The sequence below is a fragment of the Phyllostomus hastatus genome, unplaced genomic scaffold, assembly GCF_019186645.2.
Source record: "Phyllostomus hastatus isolate PE091 unplaced genomic scaffold, TTU_PhHast_1.1 phas_contig_209, whole genome shotgun sequence".
Classification (NCBI taxonomy): Eukaryota; Metazoa; Chordata; class Mammalia; order Chiroptera; family Phyllostomidae; genus Phyllostomus; species Phyllostomus hastatus.
Window position 1 is genome coordinate 9014591 of NW_025333735.1, and position 23853 is coordinate 9038443.

The following is a 23853-nucleotide window of genomic DNA, read 5'->3' on the forward strand; positions in this document are numbered from 1 at the left end:
AAAGCTAACTTCTCTTTTGTCTCCTCAGACTTGCCTATGGTTTGCCATAGTTTGCATATCCTCAATTATTCTCAAATAAACTCAGTTGCTCCTTGAATATTCTTAGCTCTTTAATTTTTACAGATAATAGCTTTTGAATCCCTGGGTCCAGCCATCTCTGAGGCCAGTTCAATTTATTCCCAGCCTTATCTGTGGTTTGATTACTTTTCTTTTTAAGTTTTATTCATGTAATTCAGGTTGGGTTTTGTTATGTGTAACTGAAATAGTTATAATTGACAAAGCAATCAAACTATAACTTCTTTCCATTTAAGTCTTACAGAACTCATTAATATTAATAGCCACATCCTGCAAGAGGGGTTAAGATATTAAACAAAAAAATGGCCATAGGTTGAAAAATAAAACATTAATTGGGGACCAAAAGAAAACAAAATCAAGTACTTTAGAAATAAAAAGAGAAGAAAAAATTAGGGTGACATGGGTAAAACTCAAAAAATGCTGACAAGTCATATTACAATAAACTTTTTCCAAAATTACACACACACACACACAAAGTAGAGCCAGGTATATAAGAAGAAACTTTAACTTTTCATAGGTATAGAACATATATCAAAAACATTATGATTTTTTTACAATCTTTAAATCATGCTGTCCCAAGTTATTTATACTTATTAAATTGTTTTATGCATCTTCATCCCAGCCATAAGTAAAATACACCCCTTTGGTTTCATCCACTTCTCTTTTTCCTGTGTTTTCTCACTTCTCAATTTTTACTCTCCTCTGATGAGATAAAAATGATTAATGTGAAGTGTTCTCATATTTAATTTTTCTTTTGTACACTTGTTAACTGCCTTTCTTCGATAGCTGAGAAAAGAAAAACAAAACATTCTTAAGTGATTATTTAAGGAAAAGCAAACAGCAGGAAGAAAGAACATTGGGCTCCTGGGGGGTCTAAGCCAATCCTGACTTTGGGAGTTCATGCACCATGAAGAGAGAAGAAGTGGAAGAACCAAGATAGCTCAGTCAGGATGAGTGAAGTTAGCAGTTTGAGTTTCCCGGTAGTTTTTAAGTAAAAGAACTAGAGAGGATGTGATATTTTAATCTGATTTTCCAGGAACTAAAATGAGATTTGAGTATAAACCGAAATTCCTGTCCGATCTTTGATTGGAGCAGCACAGTGTGTTTTGTACTCAGGTTGGTAACAGAGAATACACACAATGCTAAAATCTGAGGCACACATATGAAAGGCACATACCTAGCACCAGCCACACTGTATTGGGAGGGATTCAGAGAAGGAAGAGTTTTCAAAACAATCAAGTCAAAAAGGCAGAAGCATAAGGCCTCAAGGAAGTGCCAAGTAACCAAAGATCCCATCTTATCAGAAACAATGCTGATCCAATACAGTTCTGGATCCCAAGCCAAGAAGCACATTTTGATAGATGAGGACAAAGACACAGCATGGGATGTTCAAACAATGGGAATAATAGAAGTACATCATTTCAAAAATCTCATCTTAAAACAAGACAAAGGGAAGAGAAGTAGCGCAAATTCTTATAACCTTGGTGGGGATCAGGAAATGTGAGGGGGCAAAATCACACCCTGCCAACGGGTTAGTGGCCAGAATTACTCTCAGGATTGCAGCACTCAGAGACACAGAGATCTGTCACTTACTTAGTAGATCTGAACAGGAAGTAGCCACAAAACTGACATCAAGTGTCTATACAACCAAACACATCTACCTGTTTCCCCAAGAGGCAAATCCTCTAAGAAGTCATCTGCAGCCAGCAGCATCTGTCTCAGTGCAGAGAGGTTCAGGACATCCTTTATAGGATCCAGATCCCACTCTGAGGTGTAATTACTGACCACCAAGATGTCAGAAATAGCAAATCCAAGGTTTTTGTGGACTTTCTCTATCTGTGATACAGAAATGAAAACCCAGAAATATCAAAACAGTGAAAAATGCTATTTAATGTTAATATAAATTAAGAAAGTGATAACAAAGGTAGGCATTTGGCAATATTTTTCCTGTTCCAGAAAATGGATATAGAGATCTGGCCCCTAAGGGCCTTTTTAAAAAGAACTTCACAAGTCATGTCTCACAGCACTGCTATGTGTTTTCATTTAGAAACACATAACAAATTCAGTATGTATTAAAAGGGAAGGTAACTATAACAGTTCTATATAAACTACTTGGAAATTGAAGCATTTTTAATATCCTTACATTAAAGTCCATAATTTCCTTCCATTTCCTTTTAAAAGTTGTTCTTAGGATAAGTCAATTGTGCTACATTTAATGCTGATGTTCAATTCTTTTTTTAATTTTTCAGTTACAACTGACACTCAGTATTGGTTTATATTAGTTTCTGGTGCAGAGTGCTGGTGTTTGATTCTTGCTTGTGCCAGTTTATCTGTGCAACCAGAATGCCCAGGATAAATACAGGGCTCTGTCACTTCTTAGCACTGTCAATAAACATTGACACATGCTTTACTGTGTGTGCTTTTCTCATCTAATAACAGTTCTCAATTCATAAGGTTGTTGCAAGTATTGAATAAGAAAATTGATCACATATTCAGAGCTCAACAAATACCAGCTATCATTACATTCTCTCAACCTGTTCCCACCTCCATATACCTTTCACTCTAATTTATTCTGCACAGAGGTGCCAGATCAATTTTTGTGAAGCTGAATTTGGTCACATCACTACTCTTTCAAATGGTTGCTATGATTACCCATAATGCACCTGATTAAGTAAAATCACCTCATGCAAATCAAAAACAAAAAACTGAAGCGCTCCATGCATCCTGAAATGCTGCTTTTGCCTGCATTGGTGTATTCACTTATGCTGTCTCCATGGAGTGAGTTTTTCCCCTTTTGTGTCTCTTCACTTCCCGAAATACTCCTCAGCCTTAAAAGTTATTTCCCATGCCACTCTAGTATTGAAATCTTCCCTCATGCCCTTTAGCATGGTATTTTCCTCCTCTAGAACTTCAAAGCATTTTATTTTTAATCATTTAATGATATTTATTATACTTAATCATACCATATTCTTTTACCAACTTGTTCTCATCTAGTTCCCCTATGTCCTCATTTCCACTTATAAAGTTGTAAGAATTTTAGTACAGGGAAATTATTTTAATTACCTGTGTATCTGATTAGAGATTATCACACTGGCTCAATCATTAAAGGTAACCAACAAATATTTTTTAATTGAATTAAATTGTAGTAAATGGAATTATCTGTGTCAATGTAAAGATAAATAAATATTTCATATTTAAAACTTAGGAAATGAGTCTGAATTTTCCAAACAATTGTTTCAAATATTCTTAAACTCCATAGTATTATTTTTTATTTTTATATACAGCAATAGCATGTGATTATGCTGACATACCAGAAATGTGTTTACAAAAGACATCATTCATTACCTTGAGCTTCACAGGCATACATCTGTATATGTCTATAAGGTCTCCTCTCACAATCAGATCCATGCTATCCACACAAGTAAGCAAAACCAAATATACTACACCTGTGCCAAACAGATTTATATTGTTTTTATTAACATAGGCAGCATCAGTTTCTTTTTCAGATAATTGGTTATCAATTATGCAATAGACTATCTATGAAACAATTTCAGAAATTCAGGAAGGTCTTCCTCCAGCAAAAAAAAAAAAAAAAAAACCTAAACTACTCATCAGTAGCTGAAATTTTTCTGCTATGGGAAGTTCCCTTCATTGCCTCCCATGGTAAGAAATCAGGCTTCAAATGAAACCACCTTTTGGAACAGGTAACTAAAATTTACACTACAATATCACTGATTGATTTTCTCTTTTTTCCTTTTTATTGAATATATTAGGCTGACACTAGTTAACAAAATTGTAAAGATTTCTGGTGCACAATCCCATAGCCGATTAATTTTACATACTATTAACAGTTGTGTTTTTATGGCGACTAGAGAAAAGACCAAAGGGCTCCAATAACAAGATGAAGAAACCTGAAGGAAACAGAGTATGTCAAAATACTACAAATAAACTGTTCTTATGTCACAACATTAGTAGGAACCTCCCTGCACAACCCTTACAAGCTTTTAAATTTCAATGAGCAAGTTAGTCAATCACGCCCCACTTCTAAGTTTATCAAAGTTGTGGTAAACTGGTTCTTTCCCAAACAGAATAGTGTGGGGCATCTTAATTCCCTAATCCTATTTACCTTCTCCAAAACATTTCTGCTACCTGTCTTTACCAAACATTTTTCCTGCCCCTTTTCTAAAATGTTCCTGTCCTCTTTCTAATCTTTAAAGGCCCAAGGAGAAGCCTAGGACTGCTGGTAAACACAAGCATGCTAAGATGCAGTGGCAGCAGGTGGTGAGGATTGTGCTAAACTCTTCATATTTACTCACTTGTTTAATCCTTACAAAAAAATCCCTGAGGCACATGCCATTATTATTTGTACTTTATAGATTAATAAACTGAGGTATAGAAATTTTAAATTATTTGCCCAAATATATGCAGCTATTGAGTGCTTGATTTGAATGAAACATACTGATGGGGAAGGTAAGATTCAAATACACACTTTCTTAAGTTATTCATCCTGTTTAAAAAAATTCTACAATATAGTCTAATCAATTACCCTTAGAAGTAAAGTGGAATGAGACTCACCACACTTTATCATCTCCCTTCGAGCTCTTTTGATCTTTGCTACCATCTCAACAGAGAGGTGTTCAATAGAGTTGGCATCAAACACAAATGCTGCACAATGGATTCTGTCCTTCAGCATGGGGAAGTTGATGTAGTTACCACAACCTGGTGTGATTGGTTTCATGAAATTAAACTGAAATTAATTGAGCAAATATTTGTAAGCATATACTATGTACCAGGCAATGTGCAGTTGAATAAACCAGTAAACAAAACAAATAAGTCTCTAATATTATGATGCTAACAAGTAGCTAGCAGTCCTTTCACATAGGAAAATCTTCTGCAAAGAAGAGACTTGTAATATGAAGCTAAAAATAATATAGGTGAGTTAATCTAAATAAGGGAATAAGAATATGACAGAAGAGTGTTCTAGATAGAAGCAGCAATATGGGCAAAGGTGGAAGTGAGAGCATTCAGAAAGAAGTCTGGATTCCCTGGCTGGGGTGGCTCAGTGGATTGACTGCCGGTCTGCAAACCGAAATCTTGCCAGTTCAATTCCCAGTCAGGGTACATGACTGGGTTGTGGGCAAGGTTCCCAGATAAAAGCATGTGAGAAGCAACCAACTGACGTATCACTCATACATTGATGTTTCTCTCCCTTTCTTTCTCCCTCCCTTCCCCTCTCTCTCTAAAAAAAAATAAGTAAAATCTTTTTTTTTAAGATTTTATTTATTTTTTTTAGAGAGGGGAAGGGAGGGAGAGAGAGAGAGAGAAAGAGAAGCATCAATGTGCGGTTGCTGGGGGTCATGGCCTGCAACCCAGGCATGTACCCTGCAACCCAGGCATGTACTCTGACTGGGAATCAAACCTGCGACACTTTGGTTTGCAGCCTGCACTCAATCCACTGAGCTATGCCAGCCAGGGCATAAATAAAATCTTTTCTTAAAAAAGAAAGAAATGTGATATCATCAGGCAGAATGCAAGGGGGAAAATGGTACAAAATAAGATACATTTACTCTTAAACTAAAAATTCTTCTGCTGGAAACCTGTCCCACAGATGTGTGTACAAGGCTATTAACTTCAGGACTATTTGCGGCACCAAAATTCTGTTACATCAATAACACAAGGTATTCTATCACTTCTCTAAAAAAAGAAACACAAATTTTTATTTTCTAATATGTTAGAAAGGGAAATAAATCATAAATTTTTAGATATTTATAAGAAGAGGGGAAAAATGTATTTGAAGGGGCAGAGAAAGAAGATCAATTATTTGAATATACCCTATTTTGTATATTTGACTTTAGAACCATTTAAATTATAAATATAAATATAAAACAAAATTAAATTTAAAAAGGAATAGTTAAATGGAATTAAACATGTGAATTTTTATACCCAATGAGGGTCATATCTATACTAATAAAACTATTTCTGATTGGTTTTAAAACCCAGTAATTTATGTACTCCTACTACATGCTATGTCCTAAACACAATATAAAAAATCAGCCAAAAATTTTTAATTATTTCCAATTTTGATTGTGATGATTTTTTATTCTTTTGATGTTAAATATAATTATTATTAAATTGTTCATGATAGTATCGTGTAATTTTGTTCGAGATTACAGTGAATATTATGTGAGATAAAGCAAATGAGTCATGCCATGTTTTGTCATCTCTGGTGTCCTTGAGACTAGAGATTCTCTGTTTGGCTAAAGCAGATACAGATGCAAGATAACAGAGATGAAGCAAAAACTATCTAGTCCTATGTTTCAATGAAAAATTTCTGTGTGGCCCTGGCTGGCTGGCTCAGTTAGTTGGAGTGCTGTCTCCTACACCAAAAAAATTGTGGGTTCAATCCCTAGTCAGGGCATACACCTAGGCTGTGGGTTTCATCCCCAGTCAGGGTGTAGACAGGAGGAAATTGATCAATGTTTCCCTCACATCAATCTTTCTCTCTCACATCGATGTTTCTTTCTCTCTCTACCCCTCTCTCCCTCTCTCGCTTCCTCTCTCTCCCTTTCTCTCTCTCTCTAAAATCAATAAACATATACTCAGGTGAGGATAAAAAAGTTTACGCATGAATTTACAGTATATCTTATCATAAAAATATATATTTCTTAGCTGTGCACTAAAAATAATTAAGAAGCAACAATTAATCAAGTAGCAATGAACAGTTCTAATGACCCAAACCAATACTTCTTAGAGAAATGACTGATTCAAAATCTGGGCTGTAAATATACAAGATATGATTTGGATTCATGATCATACTAGAAATGAAGGAATATAGCAGATTTTTACATTAATAAGCTTCAGAATCCAAACTGTACCAGCTCCCACTGGTCAAAAATGTTACATTTGACATCAGTATGAAAAAAAACAACATGCGTTAACATACATCTAATATGTGCAATTCATGCATTCATAATGATAATAAAATAATCACTAGCTAATACTGACAGATGCAAATGAACCAACTTATTATTTCAGAAGCTTATAAATAACTTTAAAATAAAGCATATATTATACTTTTTCTATATTAAAGGCATCACTAAGTAATCAAATAGTAGATGAGAGGAAGTTTGTCTTTCATATGTGAAATGAAGATGGAATGACATAGAATATCACTATTTCACATCCTAATAAATAAAGGGATTAGGTATTGAACATTAATGAAACCAATTTTAGAAAAGCAAGAAAATCCAAAATTGTGTGGATTTCATGGAACAACACAACAGCATCTATGAAGTAGTCCTGCATCTGAATGTGTGTCTAGATTTATCTATCAATTATCAGGATACATAGAAAACTATTTTTTTAAAAGACTATATTAAGTAGTAAAACCAGCAAATTTCAGACTATGGGGAAGTCTACAGGATAATCAAACATTTCTTAAAAAAACAAATTGCAAGTAAAAAATATCTAAAGAGATAGAGAAAAAATGTGCAGTTAAAAGAAGCTGAATAAATTTTTAGAACCATTTTTTAAAAAATTGTTTAAACGATACATATTACTTATAAGGCAATTAGAAATTTGGACATTGGGTGATATTTAATAAATTAAGGAACAATTAAGAAATAATTTGTATGTGATAGGAGTATTATGCTTATGTTTAATAAAAGATATACATGTCCCTACATATATATAAATATATACCCACTTATGGATGAAATGTTATAATTTCTTAAATTTGCTTCCAAATAACATAGTAGAGAGAAAGTGGGTAGACATGGATGAAGTGAGCTTGGTTACAAGTCATTGTAATTGTTGAAACTGAGTAAATAAGAATTCACTAAATTGCTTTGTCCATGTTAGTATAAGTTTAAAGTTCTCTATAATAAAGATTTTTGTTAAAAAATACTTAAAAATAAACCTAACTACTTCTACAAGATAGCTCTATGCTACATATAAAATAAAATATTCTGTGTTTCTGGATAGAAACACTGGATATGTAAAGGTGCAAAAAAACTTCAATACAAAATTTTAACAAAATTTCAATCAAAGCACCAACAAATAAAACACAAACAATTAAATAAGCTACAAACAAGCTGACTTGGAAAGTATATGTATGAATATAGTCAAGAAAAACAAATGTTAGAAATACTGATTATTATTTGTCCAGTGAGCTATCAAGATAATATTGATTGTTATTATAATTAAAATAATAAAGCAATATGTTAATGAATATAATAAAGAAATTTATAAATATGTCAATAGGACAAACTAGAGTATATAAAACTAATACTTCTATTTGGTAGGGAAGAGATGCAAAAGGTGTTCAATGAAAACTGACTAATCATTTAGAACAAGGTAAATTAATGAATGACTCAAGATCTAAATACTTACAAAAAGGATTAGAGAGTTAAAAAAAAGACAGACTGGTTCTTCTCTTTAATCTCCCCTTGCCTGCAACATTAGCAGTACTCAGCATAAACATTTTGAGAGCAGGAGGATGAAAGTGACCTGTCTTAATCAGCCTTGGCTGTTATAAAAAATTATGACATTGCATGGGTTATACAACAAACACTTATTTTTCATAGTTCTGGAGATTAAGAAGTCCAAGATCAAGGTGCTGACAGATTTGGTGTCTAGTGAGAGCCCCCTTCCTAGTTTGTAGACAGCCACCTTCTTGCTGTGTTCTCATGAGGCAGAGAGAGATCATCTCTCTTGTGTCTTTTCTGACAAGGACACTCTTTTCATTCTTGAGGTCTTCACCTTCATGACCCAATCACCTCCCAAAGACCACCCCCCTCCAAATAACACTACACTGTGTAGTAGGGCTGCAGCATATGAATTTTGGAGTGACACAACATTCAATGGATAGCACACCATGCTGAGGATCTCAGAGCAGAGTGTCAGAAGGACCCTTGAAATTAATAACATCAGACAGCTGACACACAGGCCCAAAGCTGCCTGTCTCCAGACTTCCTGTTACATAAGAAAAATTACCTATGTGAGTTCATGTGTTAGATTTCTGTTTTGGCTTTTTTACAGCCAAAAGCAATTGAATGTGTAACAACATTCAGTTGTTATGACAGCTATGACAGGAGAGACCTTTGGATGTTTTAATTCTTTGTAAAATAAAATATCAAAAAGAAACAAAAGATCTTGAACAAGCATAGTTTAAGAAAGTAAATGCTGATACACTAAAGTCTTAGGTTCTCAACATTGGGCAAAAAACGCCATTTTAAATATCAATTATAATTCCCCAATCATTAGCCAAATTATACCTGGTATCTGTCAGGAATGTGGCCTTTTAAGATGTAGAATATGTCATCCACGCACAGCCCTTTTTTCTCACTCAGCCCCATTGAGTCACACAGAACAAATGGCAAGACATTACCATCCTTCCCATCCTTAATGGAATATGTCCTGTACTGCAGAGGAGGAAAAAAAACTGAGTTCATTTTTTTTTGCAAAATATATGAATTGAGATGAAGTTTACATGTAACGAAGTTTAAAAAAAAAACTTTTCAAATTTAACTTGAACAAAGAAGCAACTGCTGAGTGAGCTAGAATGGACTCACCTGCTCAGATTTCCCAGTTCTGTTAGAGTCCACCAAAGCTTGGTGGGTTACATGGCCTCGGAAAACAGACTTTATGGAGTTGAAAAAGCTAGACTTCCCAGCTCCAATTGGACCCAGGAGCAGAATTCGTATTTGGCAAACCAGGTCTCTATATGGTTTGTAAGTTCTTATGGCAGACAATAAGCTCTCTCTGAGCCTGTTTAGACAAGATAATTTTAACAGTTGACTGAGGTTACATCATAAGACTTCACCACAAATTTTCCTTGAATTCATTTTTTTCTTTTATATTATTTATTTTTTTATTATCAGCTTGCCTTCTTGAACATGAAGACATGAAACTATCCTACATCAAATCATATTGTAAAAAAGAAAAGCAAACATTACAGTTTAACTAAGGCCAATCAGACATAAAATCTTTCAGATTTAAGCAACCAGACTATATAGGCCTAGAAATAAATGTCAGCTGTGTTAAACATAAAGATAAGTTATCAAAAATAAAATTCAAAAACCACAATCTATATGTGACTTTTGAAGTTTACAGGAGACCATTCCCAACATGTTGAAGTTCATGATAGGTATTCCCACCTGCCAGACACTCCTTCCTCAGCAAGTATCTAAAATTGTCAAAACTGTAAATGCAAGAATTCTTAGCAAAAATGTAGACATGCGGGAGGTCTGCCCAGAAGGTATCTAGTCAGCTATGTAATATGAAAAACAAGAGACATTTATTGAAAAAGATACAAGAAACATTGTGCATAGGATAATGATGCCTCAGTCCCCTTCATAGTAGGCACCTGGGACCCTCACACAGTTCTCCAAATTGCCATCAGCTGCCCTGTCATATTTTCCTGAATCTCATTAACAGTCTGAAATTCCTTCCCTTTCAAAGGTGATATTAGTTCTGGGGAAAGCCAGAAGCCATGGAATGTCAAATCTGGGCTGCAGGGGGTCTGAGTCATCTGAGTGATTTAATGTTTCACCAAAAAACTCTCATGTATCTGTGATGCATGAGCAGGTGTGCTGCCTGGTGAAACTGCCAATCACCAGTTGCCCATAATTGTGGCCTTCTAAATCTTTCAAATAATTTCCATGGAGGAATATTCAAGCTTAATGCAAAATCTGACACAGATTCATTGCTCTACTAGCTCAGCCATTTTTAATGTGATGACCATACAATACACATGCTCACTCAAGGGCATCTACCACCCCCACTGACTAGTACAGTGAAGTAGTCATTGTTCACACATGCACATTCCAGTCCACTCTCCTTGGCTGCCACGTTAAATTGATGTCTCACAAACCATTCTTGTTATATTAACAATGGCTAGACTTTTTCTGGACAAACTTCATACAGCCAAATATTTATTTTCCTTCAAGTGTATAAAAACATTAGAAATTTCTTCACTCTGGTCAGTGTTCTTTCTGTTTTAACATTATTATTGTCAAATAGTTTAGAGAATACAGATGTAGTTGTATTTTTTTCTTCGTGATCCACAAGTTATCTATCATAATCCGTGCTACAAATGTTATTAACAGAATCTGTACAGAATAAGTCTAAGATAATGAACAGAATAATAGAACATTAAAAACATTGACTTACTCGCTGAGCCCTTTCATCTTCCTTGTGTCCAATAAATCTGAGAAAATAATCAAAGAATAATAAAGATTATAAGTTGTTGAATGATTGTCTGGCTGAATGAATGTCATTGAATTCACTAGGAAAAAAATACCAAAATAGCCTTTCTATAAGAACAGTGCCAATAGTGAAAAGCACAAGAGATTATGGCAAATACCCTTAACATCACCTAATTTGAAGAGACTAGAATAGAAGCAAGGTGAGCTGTGAAAAGCTGTGATGTCAGCAGATCTTTTCTCACATAATTACTCAGCAGTAGTGTGTGGCTCACTCCAACAAGAGAGATGAGAGCTTTTCTGAATCAGAGAAGCAAGACCTAGTGGCACAGACAGGTGAGGGAAAACTGAGAATGCTCTCTTTTATCCTCTACAGTCCAATGTCTGAAAGGGATAATATGCAGGAACACACAATGGGAGGGGGGAACAGAAACAAGCACCAAAGGTTTCCCAAAAGTTATAGTCAATTATTTTATTGGGGGTTCTGGAATCCATAATCCAATTGGTTTTATTCCTGGCTTCAGAAGATTATGTAGGACCTTGCCTATCCCATCAGAGAACAGTGAGTGGTTCAGAGTTAGGCTGAGGACTTCATTTGGACCAATGAGACTCAGGCCCAAAATTCTTTTGTTGCTTAGGAAGGGAGATTATTTTATGGTGCATTTAAAGTTGAAAGAATTAGGTGTAATGATGATGGCAATTCTCTAAAAAAGAAGCATATTGTGTGTAACATTCACAAATACAACTATATGTATGGTTACAAAGAAAACCTCTTAGCCCTGGCTGGCCTAGCTCAGTGGATTGAGCACGAGCTGCGAACCAAAGTGTTACAGGTTCAATTCCCAGTCAGGGTACATGCCTGGGTTGCAGGCCATGACCCCCAGCAACCGCACATTGATGTTTTTCTCTCTCTATCTCCCTCCCTTCCCTCTCTAGAAAGTAAATAAATAAAATCTTTAAAAAAAAAGAAAACCTCTTTAAATTACCAGAAGTAGAAATAGTGAAGACTGCATTCAATGACCAGAATATAATAAAACTGGAAAAGAATGGATGTAGACAAAACAAACATAAAAGAAATCTTTTGGAAATTTTACATATGCAATGAAAAATGAAATTATATGTAAAAATTATATGCAATTATATCTAAAAATATAAACCCTTTTATATCAACTTTATGGTAAAAGCATATTACATTAATAACAAGAAAGAAGGAAAATCTTGAAAATAGAAAGAGAAAATAGGGAGGGATGGGTGGGTGGACTGGGATGGGAATAAAAGACAGAAAACTGTACTTAAACAACAATTAACATAAAATTTAAAAAAGAAAGAGAAAATAATAAACTAATCTTAAAATATAAAAAGAAGGAATTAACAAAAAACAAATACCAGTTTTATAAATTAAAAAGGATGTATTAATACAGAGATTGATTAGTTTAAAATGTAAATACATAAAGTGCTAACTAGTTCAATCAAAGAAAGACAAATTCACAAAATGTCATACTACCACTCACATATCAGATTGGCTCCCTATTGTAAAACCAATAATACATTGTATTGGAGAAGATTTAGAGTTACAAAAACCAATTTCTCCTATCACAAGCAGTGCATATGATAGGGGAAATTGGTACAACTACATTGGAAAACTTAGTCATTATCTACTGAAGCTGAACATTCACAAGCCCTTTGATCCAGCAATTTATGTTTATATTCTTTGAAAAATATGTGTATATGTAAACCAAAGGACATGTACAAGAAGTTTATAGAAATATTATTTGTAATAGCCCCAAACTGAAAAATCCAAAGGTCTATCAAGAGTGATTTTATTTTTAAAAAAATCATGATGGAATCATTATAATAGAATACTATATGAAAATGAAAAAGAACAAAGTACTACTACATACAATAATATGGCTGAATCACTAGAGAGGTAGGGACTAACCTGTAACACATTCACTCACTTTACTAAGTAACACTCTGGGGGAATGAAAGAAAAGTGACCCAGTCTAATATCTTTACAGATTAATAAATCTGGCCTTAGGTTTTCCACAGCAACATCAATGCTGTGGAAAAATTACAATATTTCTAAAATAAAATGTGACCCTAGAATGATGCAATCTAATAAAAACATTCAAGTAAAAAGACCACAGATATTTGCTTTGGAACATACAAATACTCGGGGAATATTATTCCCATACTCAGGGAATATTATTCCCAGCAGCCCTTCACTTAAATGAATAGGTATAAACAAATATTTAATAGAAAAAATAAAAATTGCCAATACACTTAGAATTGTTAGTGATCAGATGTAAGAGAGAAAGAGGGAGGGAGGGAAGGAGAAATACTGCCTTTTCACCACCATATTGGAAAATTTTCTGGAATTTTATAATATCAAAGATTAGCAAAGATACAGGGAAATATGCATGTACAAAGATTAGCAAGGATACAGGGAAATATAACATTCTTGGGGATAATATAGACAACTGAAGTTTTTGAAAGGTGTCTATCAAAATGTAAAGGTACACAACTCTGAAACAGCAATTCCAATTCCAGGAAGTTGCCCTAAAGAAGTATTTTTGTCCATAGTTATATGCATAAATATATTATAGGAACATTGATTACAACAGCAAATATTGAAAAGAATTTAAATGTCCTTAAATAGAAAAACAAATATATGACTTTTGTCTTTTGATATAATAGTAAACTGCATCAGAAAGGATCCAGTAGCAATCAAGAGAAGTTCAACCTCTGGTTTCTTTTCAACAGAATCTCACAATCTTTACATTTGCTTCTCACTCTTTTTCTGCCTTTCCTCCTCCTCCTCAACTCCTCTCCCACACAAATACACTCCAAAAAACTTTGTATATGCTACTTTTGACCAGGGTTGTGTCTTAGCTAACAATTTGTCGCCAGGCTTCAGTCTGAGTCACCTGGAAATTAGAACTAATGAAAATGTCATTTTCATTAAAGAGAGGGGTCAACTCGAACCCTCCAAACATGCAGGAGAGAACTTTATATGGGATTATCTAGATACACCTACCTTCACATCGAAACACTTCACATTCTTGAAAGGAAACTATCTCACATTGAGGTAGTGTTAATTTTTCAATTGTATTTAAACTCATGGTCACCTTTCTTTCTTTTAGATCTATCTGGAAATCCAAATTTTTACAGTTATAAAGGTTAGACCGGGAATTAAAAACTTTCAATGGTGAAACTGGTTCTATTTTACATTTTAAAATTTTAGTCCCTTCAAGGTTAAAAAGGATGGTGAACTTATTTTGTTCATCATAACCCTGTGACATATATGCCACAATAACACGATCATCACTATAAATCACTGTTATAGTAGGTCCTTGATTGCAACATCTGCGAAGCAAATCCTCAGAGCTGGATTCATGGACACTAGCCTTAAAGAGAAGGCTAAACTGCTTTCCTCCCAAGCAATTTTGCAACTTCTTTTCTTGCATCCACGTCAAACGAGTTGTCACTGCCATATTTCTCAACCTAGTGGAAAATGAAATATATTTTCTATAAATACTGAAAAACAGATAATATGTATAACCACACAAATCTTGTATTTATGCCTCTTATTTAGTCTACATTCCACATGAAATGTGTAAACAGAAGGTGAACAGATAGCAAGAAAAACATTCTAAATTATTGTTTTTTAAAGATTTTTTAAGACTATTGTTTACAAGCAGCTACATAAAGTGGAAAGGAGCAGGTCTCTTACCTGTTGTAGGACCTGTGCAAGGGCTGAAGCTGAGAGCAGCTGCTCTGGCTGGATGGCGAGGCCAGGAGGAGGTGAGAGCCAGGCTCCAGACTCAGGGAAAAGGAAACTGAAAGTCAGGGCAGCCCAGCCCAGTCGGCAGTGTGCCAGCTTCCCTCTAAGAGTTAACATAAAAGAATCCTGCTCATTTTAGATAATCAGTTCATATAAAAACAGTATTGGGTGATTTAAAGAATCAAAGTCAAATGGAAAAAAACTAAAATCTCACCATATTTTTAAGTGAATTTTTAAAGACTTTTAAGAAATTCCAATCAATTTTTTGTGTATAGACCTACAAAAAGGTACTGTCTTCTATCTCTAGAACAGGTCTCAAATTACCCACTTCTCTTGATCTCTGCTATTAATTTATTCTAAACCAACATATTTCCTATGTAAATTGTGTAATAGCCTCCTCATGGGTTCCTTTGTTTTAATCTTTACACCGTCTCCATTCAGTCCATTCTCCTTAGAAAGCCAGAATCAACTTTGTAAAATGTAAATTAAATCATGTCGATCTCTAACTAAAACCCCATTCTCTAACTTCACATTGTTGAGGGTTGAAACTTGTGTCCTAAAGGCTAAATAAAACCTGCAGATTTGTTTTGTAGGAGCAACACAATTTCTTTCCTTTTCTTTTTTTAATTTTAAATTTGAATGTTTTATATCATGGGCATCCACCCTTCAGTTACCATGTCTTCATAAATCCCCCATTCCTGGTTCTGACAAATTTATATTCCCTGCCTAGCCCAGAAAACATTTAAGTTTTTAGTCTATTAAAAAATCAACAGCAACTCTAAAAGATGGTGGCCAAGTAGGTGGGAGCCAAGTCTACTTGCTCTTGAGCCCAACTCAGACTCTTAGCTGATCTCTGAAAAACAAAGTGAAGAGTCAATGGAATCTTAGCTTATATGACATTTGGAAGCCAAAGAGCACAGAGGATTCTTCAAAATGAGCAGTAAGGAGATTTTATAGGTGGACAGAGAAAATTCCCAGGTATGGTGCGGGCAGCCTGGCTGCTGCAGTGCCTATAGCCACCAGACCAGCATCCACGGAAAGCCTGGTCAGAGATAGCAGCCTAGCAGGTCCCTCCCCTCCTGGAGCAGGGAATTCCCAGACCCAGCCTGGAGTGACTTGGACAGGCAAAGTCATCCATCAGGAAGAACCAGGCTATACACACACACAGCACACCCTGGCTGCTGGGGCTTCAGGAGAGTACCAGAGAGGAGAGGCACTGTCTGTACCAGGAACTGCAGGCAGGTAAGGAAGGGCCATGGCTGGCCATGATGGAGATAGACTCTTGACTTTTTGGAAAGGTGGAGCATGTGAAAAGTCAACAGTAGCTCTGTGCTGCAGTGGGAGAGCCTAGAAAGACTTTTTTAAAAAGGGGAGCTGTGCACCTGCGCATGCAGTTGCCTTCCCTGCCAACAAGAAGGAAGGTTTGTGGGCACGATTTCCTCCCACTCATTACAACTAGACATAGTGATCAAAGGGGTGCAGAGTGAGGTGGTTTCTTGGCCCCCACCCAGCCGCAGCGCAGAGTGGGATGTACAGACCACAGTGTGCTGTAAGGGCGGTGGGCTGGGAACTGTGCACCTGAGATTATTTGAGGCCAGACTGGGCCCCCTTCTATGGCAGAACCTCCAGGAAGAGAAGTGTGAGCCCAGCCCCCACCTCCTGCTAGAGAGGGGGAAGATCTGCAAAACTAGCTGGACAGGCTTAACAACACTGCAGGGGGCATTTCCACAAGAGTAACAAACAAGACAACAATGCCTAAAAGGGCCCATTTGAACTCCTCACACGGAGGCAAAGTGCACTGGGTCTTAGGGCTCTATTACACTGAGGCCAACAAAGCAGGGCATGCAGAAAGTGTGCAGCAAGGAGGATTCAGGGCACTGTCCAGCCTAGGCATGCACACAGAGCTGCTGTCTATACCAAGGAGGAGAGAGCTGGCACTCTTAAACAGGTTGTCCACTCCCCACTGAAACAGACAGCTATTTAATCAGACACTAGACATTACCAGAAATAAACTGGGAAAGACTAAGGTGGGAGGTTTAGGGGCAGAGGAAACACACACATCATATTCCCAGGATACTAAACACCACCTCCCAGGAGAAGCACAGAGGTCCTACCCTCTTGGGCACAACAGAAGCTCCCTCTAGAGTCAGGTGAAGGACATACAGGTGGTATTTCCAGAAGTTGGACAACCCACCCTTTGACCTTGAGCTGTTAAAAAACCAAAGATGGATCCAGAAAGAAGTCAACAGGCAAACACCCAACTGTTGAGATGAATTTCACCTCCCTCTTCCTCAGAATTTGCATGTTTTCTCTTTCTTTCATCTTTTTTTCCTTTCACATGGTCTTTAAATATTTCTTCTTATACTTCATATTCCAACTAACCCAATACTCTTGGTTTTTAAATTTTTTATTCTTTTTATTCAGATTATATATTTTTTCATATTATTGTTATTCCATATCCCCCAAAGCACCATTCCCTGGTCTTACTCCATTTTGCCTTCTTCCCGACCTTTCTTACAGTTGCTGTCAACTTATTTTCTCCCACACTACGCCATGTTCCTATTCCTTACTCTTACTATTTCTCTATTTATCCTTGCAAAAAAGCATTCTTCCTTCCTTAAGTCAGCTCACATTCTTTTTACCCTCTTATAAAAGTTTCATTTCTTTTCCACCTTTGTGAAGTGTGGCTAGTTGGGCAAGGATATCACAGTTACTGCTGTTCTTCTCCAATGGAATTCCTATTTGTTCACTTCTTGTTTGTACTTTAAATCCCATAGGGTACTCTCCCCATTTTTTATTCCATTTTGCCTTCCCCCTTCCCTTGATTGGATGAGTTAGGAATTTATTTTAATTATTTTTCCCTTTCTTAGCCTGAGTTGTATTCTGTACACTTATTAGTTTTCCTACCCCACCCTATGAAAATAATTTTTCTTTACTGCAGACATCTCATATTCATTTGACTCTTTGGTGTAATATTCTTATTCCCTTTCCACCTTTATTAATCTTTGCTCAGCTGTCATTGTTATTGATCCTGCTATGGTTTTTGGCAATTTTGTTCCCCTTGGTTCAATACCTTTTTAATGTTACTTCAACCTCATAGTATACTCCTCCCTCCTTTTACTCCATTTTTGCCACCACCTTTCCCTGTTTTACTTAAGTCTTAAATTTTATTCTCTCCCTTTTTTGCCTCATTTTTATTTTCTACTTTTATTATTTCTCCTCCCTCTTCCCACTCAGAATCATTTTTCCCTCTTTACTCATTTGATATTCCCTCTTTCCTATCTTATAATATCGTTAATCTCTCTCCACCTTTATTAATCTTTGCTCAATTGCTGTTTATATTGATGATGTGGTAGGTTTTTTTGTTTTGTTTTGTTTTTTGCTGGCATGGGTTTGTTTTTCTGGTAATATTGCTTTGTTAGCCAACACCTGTACAACAGCATACAGGATGCAGCAGGAGTGACTACCAGTCAACCAGCTGGAGGGGAGAACCCACCAAAAAAGGAACCACCAACAAGCAAAGCCCAAATACAACAAAAGAACCCACACAAAGTGAATAAAGGGAAAAGCTAGAGTATCCAGATTAGGAAGTCAAAGAGATTGCACCACTGAGTCCCACAGAACTCCTACCACAAATGTCCACCTCACAAAGATAGGCAGGCAAAGCAGAGCATCCTGAGATGCAGAAATAAACAAAAAGAGTCACCTAAAATGGAGAGACAAAGAAAGAACCCCAATCAAAATGAATGGAAGAAAACAGAGTTAAATGAAATTGAGGCAAGCAATCTGTCAGACATAGAATTTTAAAATTCTATGGGATCCTCAAGAACTCAGGGACAAGGAACTAAATAGGACCTACAGCAACATAAAAGAAGAAATAGAAACTATAAACAAGAACCAGGAAGAAATGAAAAATACAATACCTGAAATTAAAAATACACTAGAAGGAATTAAATGCAAGCTGGATGAAACAGAGGACTGAATCATGACTTGGAGGAAAAAGTAGAAAGAAATATCCAAGCAGAGAAACAAAATGAAAAAAGACTCAAAAAGTGGAAGGACAGTTTAAGGGAACTTAGGACAACATGAAACATAACAGCATTCACAACATAGGACTATTAGAAGAAGAAAAGGAGCAAGGCAAAGAAAACCTGTTTGAAAAAATAATGAGAGAAAACTTCTCTAACTTGATCAGGGAAAAGCCACACAAGTTCAGGAAGCACAGAGGGTCCCAATCAAGAAGAACCCAAAGAAGCATACTCCAAGACACATCATAATTAAAATGCCAAATTTTAAGGACAGAGAGAGAATCCTAAAGGCAGCAAGGGAGAAACAGATAGTAACATATAAGGGAGCTCTGAAAAGCTAGCAGCCAATTTCTCAATAGAAACACTATAAGCTAGAAGGGAATGGCAAAAAAATATTGAAGGTAATGAAAATCAAAGGCCTGCAGCCAAGACTACTCTACCTAGCAAGGCTCTCAATTAAAATGAAAGGGGAAATAAGGAGTTTCCCAGACAAAAGAAGGCTAAAAGAATGCACCTCCACCAAACCAGCATTGCAAGACATGCTAAAGGAACTACTTTAAGAAGAAGAAGGAAATAAGTGAGAGAGAGGAACACAGCTACAAAATGAAAAATGGCAATGAATAAGTGCCTATCAATAATAAACTTAAATGTAAATGGGTTAAATGCTCCAATAAAAAGACATAGGGTAGCTGGATGGTTAAGAAAACATGACCCTGCATATATGTTGTCTAAAAAAGACCCACCTCAAAACAAAAGACCTACACAGACTGCAAGTGAAGGATTGAAAAAAAAATATTCCAAGCAAATGGACAAGAAAAAAAAGCTGGGGTAGAAATACTTGTATCAAACAAAATAGATTTCAAAACAAAAGCCATAAAAAGAGACAGATCTCCTAACACCATTTATTGAAGAGGCTATTTTTACTCCATTTCTATGTTCCTGCCCCATTTGTCAAATATCAACTGACCAAATTTACATGGGTCTATTTTGGGGCTCTCCATTCTGTTTCATGGATCTATGTGTCTGTTCTTATGCCAGTACCAGACTGCTTTAATTACAGTGACCATGTAATATAGTTGGGTATCAGGTATTATGATCCCTCCTACTTTGTTCCTTTTTCTCAAAAATTTGCTGAAGCTTTTTGGGGTTGTTATATTTCCATGTAAATTTTTGAAATATTGTTCTAAATCTGTGAAATATATCATTGGTATTTTGATGTGGATTGCATTGAATCTATAGATTGCTTTGCATAGTATGGACATTTTAATGATGGTAATTCTTCCAATCCATGAAACATGGTATAGGCTTCCATTTATTTGTGTCTTCCTAAATTTCTTTCTTCAGTGTTCTATCATTTTCTGAGCATAGGTCTTTTACCTCCTTAGTTAAGTTTATTCCTAAGTATTTTATTTTTCTTGTTGCTATAGTAAATGGGACTTTTTCTAATTTGTCTTTCTGATATTTCATTGTTGGTATACAAAAATACCTTCCATTTCTGAATGTTGACTTTGTATCCTGCCAGTTTGCCAAGTTCATTTATTAGGTTGAGTGTTTTTTTTGATGGATCTATAGGGTTTTCTATGTACACTATCATGTCTTCTGCACAAAGTAACAGTTTTATTTCTTCCTTTCCAATTTGAACGCCAATTTCCAATTTATTTCTTTTTATTTTTTGATCACTGTGGCTAGAACTTTCCAATACTCTGTTGAATAGTACTGAAAGCGGACACCCTTGTCTTATTCCTGATCTTAGGGGGAAAGCTTTTAGTTTTTGCCCATTGAGTATGATGCTGGCTATAGATTTCTCATATATGGCCATTATTATGTTGACATATGTTCTCTCTGCTCCCACTTGCTGAGTGTTTTTATCATAAATGGGTGACATAATTTATCAAATACTTTTTCAGCATCTATTGATATGATCATGTAGGTTTTGCCTTTCATTTTACTTCTGTGATGCATTACATTTACTGATTTGCATAGATTGTACCAGCCTTGCATCACTGGGATGAACCCACTTGTTCATGTTGTATGATCTTTTTAATATATTGCTGGGTGCAGTTTGCCAATATTTTGTTGAGGATTTTAGCATCTATGTTCATCAGCAGTATTGGCCTGCAGTTTTCTCTCTTTTTTATGTCTTTATCTGGCTTTGGAATTAGGATAATGCTGGCCTCATAAAAAGAGTTTGGGAGTCTTCCTTCTTCTTGGATTTTTTGGAATAGTTTGAGAAGGACTGGGGTTAGCCCTTCCCTAAATGTTTGATAAAATTCTCCTGTGAAAATGTCCTGTCCAGGGCTTGTGTGCCAGGAGTTTTTTGATTACTGCTTCAATTTCAATAGCTGTTATCAGTCTGTTCAGGCTTTCTGCTTCTTCTTCACTCAGTTTGGAAATTTATATGTTTCTAGAAATTTGTCCATTTCACCCAGGTTTTCAAATTTCTTGGTATATAGTTGTTCATAGTAATTTCTTACAATCCTTTGTATTTCTGTGGTATCAGTTGTAATTTCTCCTCTTTCATTTCATTTCTCCTTTCTCATTTTATTGATTTGGGTTCTTTTTTTCTTGATGAGTCTGATTAAAGGCTTCTCAATTTTGGTTATCTTTTTGAGGAACCAGCTCCTGGATTTATTGATCCTTTGAATTATTCTTTTAGTCTCTATGTCATTTAATTCTGCTCTAATTTTTATTATTTCCTTCCTTGTACTCATTCTGAGCTTTGTTTATTTTTGTTCCTCTAGTTCTTGTAGATGTAGGATTAGGGCGTTTAGGCAGAATTAAATTAAATTAAATTAGAATGAAGACTCTGGACATGTTGACTTCCAGATAGTATCCTAGCTCTGACCCCCTCACGTAGTACCCCAAATTTCCTTTATGCCGACCACACCTGTCCTCTTGGTCCCCCCAGATCTGTTCCTCTCTCATACTTCTACCATTGATGCCCAACTTCTCTTCCCTCTTCCTTCCCAGGATGGATTACTGTCTCACAGTTTTTATAGATATAGGAATTGTAGATAGTTTTTCCTCTATTAACTTTTTGATCCATAATAATTCTATAAGTTATCTGTTCAGATTCTTTCACAGCCTAGACTCCCAAGGGTCCACTATCAAAGTTAGAACATCTGAACGTTGTCTTAAGATTTTTTTTCCTCTGGTTTAAACAATCTGATTCTTAAGAGGATATATAATGTGAGCAACTGGGAAATGAGGAAAGAACTATATACAAAGAAGTACAGAAAAATATAAAAGTTGTTATTTTTATAAATTAGCTACACTAAGTGTTCATTTGAAATGTATGAAATCATATCACACCAATGAATTACTTTTATTTTCTCTCTGTACTCCTCAGTTATGGGGATGTGAGAATCCCCTCTCTATAAATCTAACACTGAGGACAGAACTACTACTGATTATCTACCAAACAGAACAGGGTCTTATACTCTCAGAATAGCACATATGCATTTATATTGGTATGCTTATTTAAATTGTAGTAACTCATTCACATTTGAATTACTTCCACAACACACCAAATGAAAGACAATTGAGTTCAAAGGCTTAAATGTATGTTAAATATATGTTTTCCTAAATTTTTATTAATAGTAGACAGGCACTATTAAATATGCAGTAGAAACCAATTGTTTAAAAAGCTAAAAAAGCCCTGGCTGGTGTAGCTCAGTGGATTGAGCACGGTCTGTGACGCTACAAAAAAAGGGTCACTGGTTCAATTCCCAGTCAGGGCATGTGCCTGGGTTGCAGGCTAGGTCCCTAGTGGGGCCCACATGAGAGGCAACCACACATTGATGTTTCTCTCTCTCTCTCTTTCTCCTTCCCTTCCCCACTCTCTAAAAATAGATAAATAAAATCTTTAAAAACATAAATAAACAAATAATTAATTTGTAATTAAATGTAATTATTTACACACCATTGTTCAGCCTAGCCTATTAGCCTTCTTACCCTGCCCAATCGCCATTCCTGCAACCTTTGGTTGACATTTTGCTTCCACTGTCATTTCTGACCTGAAGCCTGGTACGTCTTGTAACTGCTTTTGTGAGCTGTGTTGGGGAAAGACATTGGGGCATGCAGCTGTATATTGGCTGTAATCTTAACTCCATGGTCAGGCTATCCTGGTGGCCTGAATTTTCTTCAATACCAAAGAAAGATTTTGCAGGGGTTAACAACAGGTATGAAATCTTGCTTAAAATGATAGAAAAAAAACAGAATAACAATCTATTATCCTCCATTAACTAGCCCAGAGACTCATCACTTATAGGATGAGAATTCCTATAGCTTTTAGGTAACCATGAAGACTACAATCAGCCTTGCCATCAAGCGGCTACTTTACCATCAGACTGAGTTTACAAGATGATTACTCAACTAGTCTCTAAAGCACCTGAGACTTATTTGAGTCCTCCAATCAATTTTGTCATTTCAGTTATGGACTTTCTGTTTTATGAAGAGAGAACCTAATATTTATTTAGTTTTTAAAAGAAGACAGGCTTACACATCACTCATCATAACTGCTCATCTTGGCATTTAATTGAAGTGAATTCTGGGTGAATTTGTACAATGCTACAACTTCTCTTAGCCATTTCTGTTTTATTTTTTATTTCTTCCTGCTTTATTAACATATAATTGATATATAACTTGATGTAATTTAAAATGTTCAGTGTGATGATATGCATTGTGAAATGATTACCACAATAAGGTAAGTTAGTACACCCATCACTTCAAATAATGACCTTTTCTGTATATATGGTGAGAA

General features: G+C 35.7%; 1 protein-coding gene across 2 annotated transcripts; it reads right to left on the reverse strand.

Annotated features, from left to right (window-relative positions):
- Positions 1–564: 564 nt before the first annotated feature.
- Positions 565–15117, reverse strand: LOC123816519 (interferon-induced protein 44-like). Of its 2 annotated transcripts, XM_045835531.1 has the most exons (10): positions 15013–15117; positions 14687–14783; positions 14317–14428; positions 11248–11284; positions 9648–9843; positions 9351–9497; positions 4651–4822; positions 3421–3521; positions 1737–1911; positions 565–861 (listed from the first exon to the last, which is right to left on the reverse strand). In XM_045835531.1, exons 2-10 carry the CDS (start codon positions 14771–14773, stop codon positions 818–820), a joined length of 1071 nt encoding a protein of 356 aa, XP_045691487.1. In that variant the 5' UTR covers positions 14774–14783; positions 15013–15117; the 3' UTR covers positions 565–817. The 2 variants fall into 2 exon arrangements, with proteins under 2 accessions (XP_045691487.1, XP_045691486.1); XM_045835530.1 differs by having other exon boundaries at positions 14317–14783.
- Between the last annotated feature and the right edge of the window lie 8736 nt (positions 15118–23853).

Coding starts and splice junctions, on each gene's coding strand:
- LOC123816519 (XM_045835530.1), bottom strand. CDS start 14,773: ATGGCAGTGACAACTCGTTTGACGTGGATGCAAGAAAAGAAGTTGCAA. Junction 9,844..11,247: donor AAGATGAAAGGGCTCAGCGA/GTAAGTCAATGT, acceptor TTGTCTAAACAG/GCTCAGAGAGAGCTTATTGT. Junction 862..1,736: donor TTTGCCTCTTGGGGAAACAG/GTAGATGTGTTT, acceptor TTCTTTTCTCAG/CTATCGAAGAAAGGCAGTTA.